Raw genomic sequence first — 11,310 nt, forward strand, 5'->3', positions numbered from 1 at the left:
CTGTTGTCTGCATAAAATATTCAGATAATGATGTTACATCAATTCATAGAAAAAATAACTTGCATTGAATCCATCTGCTGACAGCAGTATCATATCTATCAGCAATATGTTTATATTCAATATTGGAAATGACACACAAGTTTGACAGGCGCACTGCAACAACCATATCTTATGCAAGGTAACAGAGTAAAATGTATTCCTGAAAAACAGTGAAGCTAAGCAGAAAAATATTTTACATTGTTTCAGTTTTTATATTTAAGTAAAAGTAAATAAATTAAAATTTTACTTTTAGTCCTAAGCTGATCAGCCACATGTAGCTAGTGGCTACCATACTAGATAGCACAGATATGGAAATGAGAAAGACAAGAGCCAAAAGGCTTACAGTTTTTATTCCATTTCTCTTTTATTTACTATAACCTCCAGGGTTTAGAACTTATCTGAGTCCTGCTATTTTTTGCAACCTTACTTAAAGTAAAACAGTACAAAATTATAAACAGTGTTTGTTCTGTACAGAACTTCATGGAATATGTATTATGACCCACTCTAGCAAACATGGGCCAATCTCTAAAAAACCATAGCTCCTAAAACCAATCTTCAAGGTTATCTTCTTAAAGAACGCCTTTTAAACAGCAACATGCTGATAAAAGTTTAACTGGCTTTCCAAAAAAAAAAAAAAAAAAAAAAAGCCTTTATGTATATAAAGGATGTGTAGTACATAATTTACAGATGATAAAAAACATATACAATATTCTATTGTAAGTTCCATATAGCCAATTGATTCTCATGGAAGACTTTTGTTGACTTTTGCCGAACTCTTGTATCTGTAGCCAACCTGTGGTTGCAATTTGACCAAGATTTTACAAATGGTGTTGCATCCCAATCTGCTAATTCTTTCCCCAATAAATTTATTGTCATTAAATCTGATACATGATCTATTGTTAAACTATTTCTCACTCTTGTACAAATTATGTTCATTAAATTGAAACCCCTTTCAGCTTCAGCACTATTGATTGCAACGGTGCTAACTATCTTTTTAGCTTTGTATATAGTTGTAGGAATTGAAACATTGTTTGATTTTATATTATTATTTACAAATTCCCGAAAATCATTCAAATCAACTTCATATTTTAAGATTTTACACAAATGAAATAATGTTTTTTCACCAGCTATCCATGGTGAAGTTATTTCTTCATAAGGCCATGTAGAAGGTTCTAGCAGATCAAAGTAATTAAAAATATTTTCATGGTTTCTGTCAGATAAAAGGCGTAGGTTCATGTGCTGAATTATATTGTCTAGTAATATATTCCTAGGAAGAGCATTAAATTTATTGTTTTTATTAAATGGAATATCTTTAAACTTATCTGACTTGATCAAATCTTCAATTTGAGATTCATACTTTCCAGTACCAATTTTTAAATTTTCCAAAGCTCTTATGGTACGTTTGATCAATTTTTGTGCTTTCTGAATATTAGTTGATTTTGACTGTAACGCAGTTGAAAGTATTGAAAATTCTTCAAGAATGTCAATCATTAAAGCAAGGTCTTGTAAGAAATTAATGTTAGCTAATCTCTTTGCCAAACCAGAGTAAGAATGAGAAAAATGCGTATATAATATAGGATATGCATGCCATACAGCAGTAGCAGCTTGTAAACTACATGCCGCCCATCTTGGTCCCATTACCCGACCAATTTTAATAATTTCAGTTTCAAGTTCTTTAGCTACAGTTCCTAGAAGCTTGGTTTGATTTTTATTAGGTTGATGATAAATAGAATAAATTTTATCAAGAAATATTTTTAAATGATTAATTTGTTTTATTTCGGATATAGAATCATCAAGTGACAATTGTAATCGATGATTTAAACAGTTCCAAATGATGATTTCGGGAAAATTTTCTAACAATTTTGTAGCTACTCCAGACTTTCTTCCCAGGATTGTATTAGCACCATCAGAACAAAATGCAATTAAGTTTGCTTTCAAATATTCATTTGTAAAACCACAATCATTTAAAGTAGTCAATAATGTATTGACAATACACTCTGCTGTAGTTGACACCAATTCTTTTAAAGCCACAAATAACATAACAGGTGCAGGAGCTGACTGAATTGTGCACTGGAGATAAATCACTAGGGTGCTTTTCTTTGAAACTGTAGATGCCTCATCAATTATGATACAGATTTTGGCATTCTCTTCTATAATATTCTTAAATATCTTCATCTTCATTTCTTTTGCAATATGTTCTGCTATTCTTGTTGCACTGTAACGTGTATTTAAACAATTTACCTCTCCATGTTTTTCCTGTAATTCTCTTGCCCCCTCAATATCAGATAAAGGTCTGTTACGTTTTACTAAACTGTAAACAGTATTGAAAACTTTTACAGTAGCATCAATATTTTTATTATTTTGTTTATGCACTAAATTAGAAATTGAATCATTAGTTGATTCCTTTAACAAATCCTGAATTTTACCATGGGCTTTAGAAACATCATGTTCCCTAATTTTTTTTCGTAGAGAAGCTTGCCTAGTAATTTTATTACTGCCATTAGGGGTTACTAAATATGCAATCCATTCCTTGGACACATGGACATGCTTTTCTGCTTTCGATCCCAAATGCCGAACTGTCGAACAATCCTTACATCCTAATTTACCTTCTTTTATTTCAAGCCATTTGTATTGTTCTGTAAACATAAATGCTTGTTTTTCATTCCAACAATCTGGAAGCACAAGATTATCTATTTCTTTCTTTGATGAACGTGATGGCTTTTCTTCAATGATTGGTTGTTCAATATACTTGAAATGTGGTTCCTTTGCCTTAGACAATCCACAATGATTTTTGCTCACTTCCTTATTTTCTGTGTCTGTTTTCACCTTCTTCATATTTAAAAAATGCAAAAAACCACCCTGTCGTTTTGGCATTTTAGGAAACAGAATCTGAAAAATAATTTTACATATGTAAGTAAAATTCATAACACTTTAAGGGTCAATGTAAAAGTTCTCTTAGTGATTCTTTATCTAATTTTGGAAATACATTTTAAACTTAAATATTTAACCTGATTTTCAGTTTATATCTATAATATCAATATGACTTGCTATTTCTTGAAAAACCCACTATTAGTTTTTAAAATTCTACAACCAACAAGTTTCACAAAATTTGACTATGAATTATTATCATTCAATTAGCAAAAAGGTTGGTCATATGATTTGCAAATGAGTAGGCTATTTGCATCTCCCCATACCAAAATCCTCCCATGCTCAAGTCCCTTACATAAAATGAAGTATTTGCACTCAACCTTTGCATATCCTCCTCTATACTTGAAGTCATTTCTGGATTATTTTTAATACCTAATATAATATCAATGCCATAAAATAGTTTTGATAATGTATTACTTTTTAATGTGTCTATTATTGTATTTTTATTTATTATTTTAAAAAATATTTTCCATCTACAGTTGGCTGAATCCACGGAAGTGGAACCCACAGTATATGAAGGGCTGACTGTAGTAGCAACATGAAGGGTGGATAATATTTTCAATTACATTAATGAATAAGATGAAAGTGAAACAATAAAGACATATATTAGAGTTTCACTCATTCATCAATGACATCAACATCTTTCTGAACTAGTGAAGAGTTTAAAAAACAATTTTTTTTTTTGAGACAGAGTCTCGCTCTGTCACCCAAGCTGGAGTGCAGTGGCATGATCTCAGCTCACCATAACCTCCACCTCCCAGGTTCAAGCAATTCTCATGTCTCCGCCTCCCAAGTAGCTGAAATTACAGGCACACACCACAACACCCGGCTAATTAATTGGGACTATAGGCATGCACCACCATGCCCGGCTAGTTTTTGATCTTTGGTAGAGATAAGGTTTCACTACAGGGCAGGCTGGTCTCAAACTCCTGACCTCAAGTGATCTGCCAGCCTTGGCCTCCCAAAGTGCTGGGATTACAGGTGTGAGCCACCATGCCTGGCCGAGTTTTGGAATATTGCAAAGCAACTTCCTCAATTTTTTTGTATTGCATTTAGTCTAGGAGAGACACATCACACTTTGAAATTTAATCTGCATTAACATTCTATCCTTCACTTTCTTAAGTTTAATCAACAAATAATAAATCAAACTCTAGTTTGTATTTTACTGATTACAATGGGGTAATGTTCTATCAATACTGCAGCAGGAAATTATTATGTATTAATAGTATTTCTACCAATAGATGCAAACAACCTCAAGTGTACAGATAGTAGGAAATGATGTATTAAGTAGGAAATGATGTATTAAATATAATGATCATTTATGTACTTGTGCATTTATATACTTTAATTTGTAATAACTGTTAATGTTTACAATCAGCTCACAAAATTCCTGAAAGTTTAACAATTAGATTTTTCTTTATTTTGAGACGGAGTCTTGCCCTGTTGCCCAGGGTGGAGCACAATGGCATGATCTCGGCTCACTGCAACCTTCACCTCCCAGGTTCTCCTGCCTCAGCCTCCCAAGTAGCTGGGATTACAGGCACGTGCCACCATGCCCAGCTAATTTTTTGTATTTTTAGTAGAGACAGGGGTTTCACCTTATTGGCCAGGCTGGTCTCGAACTCCTGGCCTCAAGTGATCCAACCGCCTCGGCCTCCCAAAGTGCTGGGATTACAGGCAAGAGCCACCATGCCTGGCCAACAATTAGTTCTTATGATCCAGTTCAAGCCACCTCCAACACACTATTGCACTTAATAAGAAAACTGAACAAACACAAATATAATGTGCTTACATCACTATAATAGGTGCTAGGGTTTTCATCATCACCACAGACCAGATCGATGTATTCAAGAACAGGTCTCGATGGTCCTTCCTAAAAAGGAAGTGGGCAAATTTATAAGTCATGAACAATCATTCAAATTAAACTTAAATTTAACAATCAGTGGGAGATTTTTTAGTTGGAATTGGCAAAGATTCTTGAGAAAATCTTGCAAGTGGCACAGAATAATTAGAAACAAAAGGGACAAAGGGGCTGGGAGCAGTGGCTCACATCTGTAATCCTGGCACACTGGGAGGCCAAGACAGGAGGATCACTTGAGCCCAGAAATTCAAGACCAGCCTGGGCAACACAGTGAGACCCCAACTCTACAAAAATAAAAAATCAGATGGGTGCGGTGGCTCACACCTGTAATCCCAGCTACTTGGGAGGCTGAGGTGAGAGGATCACTGGAGCCCAGGAAGTTGGGGCTACAGTGAGCTATAATTATGCCATCACATTCTAGCCTAGATACAATTTAGAGCAAGACACTGTCTTAATAAAAAAAAAAAAGAAAAAAGAGGCACGGGAAAAGAGTCAGAGTACATGAATTTGTAATAATGTTCCTGCTAGTAAAAAGGAAAAACAAAAACGTAATAATGACAAAACCCAAAGAGCCTAAATCTATATAGAGGAATAAAGCCATGTAGATTCCTTTCAAAATGGGAAATAGCACAGACATTGATTTAAAAAGATACAGATTTCAGCTAGGCACAGTGCCAGTCTCAGCTGCTCAGGAGGCTGAGGCAGGAGGATCACTTGAGCCCAGGAGTTCAAGTCCAGCCTGGGCAACATAGTGAAAAACCCACCCCCTGGCCCTACCTCATTAAAAAAAAAAGATACAGATTTCATAGTACAATTTTTTTTTAACTGAAATGATTATCAGTAATCCCTTAGGTAGCTAAGTTCAAAATAACGCAGTTCTTTGATAATCCTGCTTTATCCTCCACATCACTATACAGCCAAACATCAAACTCTGAGTCTTCTTGATCCTTTCTTTACATATACACTACCCTCATCATAGACCAGGCCATAAATGCCCTAGTCAAAAGCCTAGATTTTATTCTGTAGGCAAAGGAATCAATAAATAACATCAAGATGGGAACATTATTAGAGCTGTTTCAAGAAGGTTAACCACATAGGGGAGTATGTGGAAAGAATACAAACAAGATAATCAATCTAGACAAATGGTAATGTGGTACAAAAACAGTGATGGCAAGGAGGAAGTAAACTTCCCTGTATATGTACTATATTTCAATAAAATTTACATTAAGATAAGGACTCTTTTTGTATCCCCAAATCTTTTATCATTCCTTTCTTTCAGCATATTGTTTATTTTGGAGGCTAGGTACATGACAGAACACAAAGAGGATTCTGTGCCACAACGCAGAATGAAGGCTGGATAATCAACATTTATATGAAAAGACTAAGGAATCCAAACTAGAGTATATCAAGAAGTAACAAACTTTTTTTTCTTTTAATCTGAAGAACCCACAAGCGGAGAACTATACCCAGCAGCATTGCATCTTTACTGGATGGTACTATAAAAAACACAGAGAAATAAGCATATCCTGGTAGAGCCCAGTATAGGATGGGGTTACAAAGGAAAGTTGTCTCTGAGTGTATTTCAAAGTGGAATTAAGTTATCATTGTCTTTTACGTGGCACCACTGAAATGCAACAGGGATGTTTTACTACATTCTTCCTGGTACTGCAATTACACTGACAGCATGTAATTCACTTCTCCATATAAGAGCTGTCAAACCTTTGATCTTCTATTTTGAACAGGGTTAAATATAAAGGGTTCTATCACGCTGGATATACAAAATATTGTATGAAAAGATGTAGAAGGATTTTTATATTTAAAATAAAATTTAAAGTAAGAGTTTTAAACCTCAGCTAAACACAGCCTATATATTAACTCAGAATTTAAAATATAATGATTTATTCCTCAGGATATTACACAAATCTATACCTATTTACTTTTCCAAACATAATTTTGTACATCCCATCTGTGTTTCTCAACAGTACATGGATCATGAATCAGACGTGTGTCACTTCTACATACTTTCTCAATGGCACATAGATCATCAATCAGACATGTGTCACTTCTACATACAGATGCACAAAAAACTCATCATCTGTCCCAATCATTCCTGTTTTTATACCAGTTAAGAGAAACCAAAATTATTTTTCCTAAAGACCCATGAAATCCTCTTCCCAAATGTTTTTCGATACAAAAACAGAAACCATTGCTCTTCGATTTCAAGTTACGTTGCTTACTCCATAACAACAGTGAAGGCAGAGTCAGCATACAATCTCCCTTGGTACCATCAATATTTAGAAAGGTTCCAAATGTCAGGAACAAAACATACACACACTATTAATTGGGAAATAGGTCCAGAAAGTGACAGGGTAAAGAACTTCTACACAAAACACGAAAAACAAACAACGATGTTAACAAAACAATGTTTAGGGAGGGAATTTTAATTTAAAAAACAAGTGACTTACAAAGTCGCCCTAAACCTACAAAAACTAAAAAACATAGAAACATTAGACAGACACTCCATTAAAGAAAAATTCTACAGCTTGAATACCAAACTGCAACTAACTACGGCATTCCAAAAGAGGAGTTTGGGACAGAACTGTTTTCTGCCTAGCTAGCTGAGATACCACTTTACACAAAGCCTTTCTAAAACTCCAACAATTATGGATGAAAATCACCCCAAAATACATCATAAAACACTCCCTTCTGCTTTGGAAACCCATGCTGTACAAAGTGTGCTCAGAAATCCTTATGTCCCTGCACTTGTCTGAAAATGAAGATTCCTAGGCTCCCGCCTTGAAATTCTGATTCCGTAGGTCTGCAGTGGGGCCCAGGAATCTGCCTGTTTATACTTACTAAGGCTTGAAAACTACTGTCCCAAAGGGAAGAAACTCAGAAAAATAGAGCATGTTCCCAGTGATGTAGGATTCTTCATTATGAGCATCAACTGTACTATGCTGTAACATGATGATCTCAGAGGTTAGAGAAATCTTCAAGCTATTTGCCTTCATGTTAGAAGCACCATAACGCTAAGATTCTGGGCTCTCACAACCCTTCCTGTTTTCTACATCCTTGCTCATCATTAGCAGCTCCTTCCTCCGTGTCGCCTTTAGAAGTTACTCTTGCTCCATTTCAATACAGCGTTTTAGACACCAGCGTTTTATCTAAGTCTAAACCAAAGGCAGGGGGCGAGATTAAGTGTACAGCACGTTCTTTAGGAAATGCTCTTTGTGATGGCTACGGGGGTGGCTCAGATAGCTCTTTTGGTAAATCTCCCAATCCTGTGCCATGCTCCACGGTGTCCAGTATGTATTAGACACTCATAAACATTAAATGACCAGGTGAGGTAAAATTACATAATGGCCCACCATAGTCTTTTACTCTGGGAAAAACCCAATCATCACGGCTACTTACACTGACAAACTGAATGTCGTCTTCATTTTCATCCGTTGTTGACTCAGATGCCTCAGGGCCAGCTGGAGGGACAGATTCTATTATCTATAAAAACAAGCCAAAACATGCTTATCTGTTCAGCCACATTCTTGTAGGAAGAGAGCGTTTCCGAAAGGAACAATTAAAAACAGAGAGCGCTTGAGGAAAACGAACTGAGCACAACTGCACGGAAACCCGACTAGGAACAGAACTCGAGCAGTTGGCTCCTGCCACAGCGTGTGCGGAGCTGCAGGGACCCAACGCTGAAAACGCGTTACCAGCCTCTCAGAATTCCCCTTATCTACTCCAGAAGGAGGAACGCAAGCTCAATACCGAAGGGCAATCCTGCCTTAAAACGTCGCTCTCACTGGCCCAGCCGGGGCCCATGCCGCGGGGGGCGGGCGGCCATTGCTGCTGCGGGTTCCTCACTCAGACACGCACCAGGCCCCAGAACTGGCCTCGGCCCAAGACACTGAAGAGGTATCGCCCCGAGGCTGCGACGGAGCACCAGGCCTCAGACCGCAGAAAACACAAACCCTTCGCGGTTCGCCTCTGAGAACGCCAGGACCCTCACTCGACTACTCACCTCCGACCCCGGGTCTCCCATGTCTCCGACCGCCGCGCTGACAGCACCACTGCTCCTGCTGTCCCTGCCGCCGCCGTCGCTGTTGTCCCTGCCGCCTCCGCCGCCACGAATCCCCTTCCCGCCCTGCACCGCCTCGCGCTACCGGGACCCGCCCCTGCGTGAGCTCGGAGGCCACCGGCGGAAAGAGACGAAAACCGCTTCAAAAGAGGGGCGGCCCTCACTGGCCCGCTATGCCCCCGGAGTCGCTTTCTCTCATTCCCGGGCTTCCTTCCCCGCGCCGCGCAGGATGCTGGGATGGTAATTCCTACCCGCCGGGCGACCGCGCCGCGCGACTGCCCCGCGCGTGGGTGAAGAATGGAAAAGGACTGCCTTCGCTGTTGCTCTACTAAAATAAAATAGCCGAATTCTTTCTCTCACTTTTTCACAACCAAATATTGGTCTATGTAATAGATCAATGGGAATGAAAAAAAATTGTGTGTGATTTGCTCAGAAATTGTCTTACCAAAATCGTGGCTCACCTTTTTATTTTAACATTTATTCACAAATGATTTTAAACATGACATGTATGAAAGCAAATTTTAACAGAGAACATTCTTTTAAAGCTTTTATTTTTTTACCTCTATCAGCCTAGGACCACCTGTTATTGACAAGTCTGTAGTCCCAGAAAATCACCTCTATCATTTTGACCCTGACCTACAATGCACAAAATTATACAAGAGAGGAGCTGTGAGGTATCTGATTAGCCAACTGATCTTCAGCAAAGCAAACAAAAATATAAAGTGGGGAAAGGACACCCTTTTCAACAAATGGTGCTGGGATAATTGGTGACCCACATGTAGAAGAATTAAACTGGATCCTCATCTCTCACCTTACACAAAAATCAACACAAGATGCATTGAAGACTTAAATCTAAGACCTGAAGTCATAAAAATTGTTCAAGATAACACCGGAAAGTACCTTCTAGACATTGGCTTAGGCAAAGACTTCGCGATGAAGAACCCAAAAGCAAATGCAACAGAAACAAAGATAAATAGACTGAACTTAATTAAACTAAAAAGCTTCTGCACAACAAAAGAAATAATCAGCAGAGTAAACAGACAACCCACAAAGTGGGAAAAAAGGAAAACATAGGAACAAAGGAAAACATAGACTTACTAGGATTTTAAGGAGTTGGTGAAATTTAAGTGAAGCGGTGTTTTGATAGGTTCAAAACCGTCTAGTGCTGTGTGTAAAGGGTTCAACATCGCATATGGACTGCAGAGCGAGCCCAGGGTCTTGTTAACTTCAAAACTACAAAGTTAACACATACAGAGTATTGTGCTCAGAAACCCCTTCCTATGTGTAGCCATGCCCTAAGTGTGTGGATTTATTTCTGGGTACTGTATTCTGTTCCATTTGTCTATGTGTCTGTTTTTATACCAGTACCATGCTGTTTTGGTTACTATAGCTCTGTAGTAGAATTTGAAGTCAGGTAATGTGATTCCTCCAGTTTTGTTCTTTTTGCTCAGGTTAGCTTTTGCTATTATTCTCAGTCTTTTGTAGTTCCACATAAATTTTAGAATTGTTTATTCTGTTTCTGTGAAGAATGTCATTGGTATTTTGATGGGGATTGGATTCAATCTGTAGATTGTTTTGGGTAGTATGGGTAGTATGGGCATTTTTTTCTTTTTTATAAAAATATATTTTTTATTTCAATAGGTTTTTAGGAAGCAGGTGGTGTTCGGTTACATGCATAAGTTCTTTAGTGGTGGTTTCTGAGATTTTGGTGCACCCATAACCCAAGCAGTGTACCCTGTACCCAATGTCTTTAATCCCTCACCCCCTCCCACCCTTTCCTGAGTCCCCAAAGTCCTATGTGTCATTCTTATGCCTTTGTGTCTTCATAGCTTAGCTTCCACTTATGAGTGAGAACATACAACATTTGATTTTCCATTCCTGAGTTACATCACTTAGAATAATAGTCTCCAGTTCCATCCAGGTTGCTGTGAATACCGTTATTTGCTCCTTTTTATGGCTGAGTACTATTCCATGGGGTGTGTGTGTGTGTATGTGTATATACACCATTTTCTTTATCCTCTTGTTGATTGATGGGCATTTAGCCTGGTTCTATATTTTTGCAATTACAAATTATGCTGCTATAAATATGTGTGTGCAAGAATCTTTTTTGTATAATGACTTATTTTTCTGTGATTATTGCTTTTCCTAATAGTAAGATTGCTGGATTAAATGGTAGATCTACTTTTAGTTCTTTAAGGAATATCCACACTGTTTTCCATAATGGTTGTACTAGTTTACATTTCCACTAACAGTGTAAAAGTGTTTTCACCACATCCATGCCAACATCTATTATTTTTTGATTTTTTGATTATGGCCATTCTTGCAGGAGTAAGGTGGAATCGCACTGTAGTTTTGATTTACATTTTCCTGACAATTAGCCGTGTTGAGCACTTTTTCCACATGTTTG

At 37.6% G+C, this 11,310-nt stretch overlaps 1 protein-coding gene across 2 annotated transcripts; it reads right to left on the reverse strand.

Annotated features, from left to right (window-relative positions):
• Positions 1-378: 378 nt before the first annotated feature.
• Positions 379-9,117, reverse strand: KIAA1586 (KIAA1586 ortholog). Of its 2 annotated transcripts, XM_003254115.4 has the most exons (4): positions 8,847-9,117; positions 8,243-8,326; positions 4,760-4,840; positions 379-2,928 (listed from the first exon to the last, which is right to left on the reverse strand). In XM_003254115.4, the coding sequence occupies exons 1-4, from the start codon at positions 8,865-8,867 to the stop codon at positions 751-753; spliced, it is 2,364 nt and encodes a 787-aa protein (XP_003254163.1). In that variant the 5' UTR covers positions 8,868-9,117; the 3' UTR covers positions 379-750. The 2 variants fall into 2 exon arrangements, with proteins under 2 accessions (XP_003254163.1, XP_003254164.1); XM_003254116.4 differs by lacking the exon at positions 4,760-4,840.
• Positions 9,118-11,310: the final 2,193 nt, after the last annotated feature.

Source organism: Nomascus leucogenys, chromosome 22a (genome assembly GCF_006542625.1).
Source record: "Nomascus leucogenys isolate Asia chromosome 22a, Asia_NLE_v1, whole genome shotgun sequence".
Taxonomy (NCBI): Eukaryota; Metazoa; Chordata; class Mammalia; order Primates; family Hylobatidae; genus Nomascus; species Nomascus leucogenys.

Coding starts and splice junctions, on each gene's coding strand:
- KIAA1586 (XM_003254115.4), bottom strand. CDS start 8,867: ATGGGAGACCCGGGGTCGGAG. Junction 8,327..8,846: donor TGGGAGACCCGGGGTCGGAG/GTGAGTAGTCGA, acceptor TTGTTTTTATAG/ATAATAGAATCTGTCCCTCC. Junction 4,841..8,242: donor ACGACATTCAGTTTGTCAGT/GTAAGTAGCCGT, acceptor CTTCCTTTTTAG/GAAGGACCATCGAGACCTGT.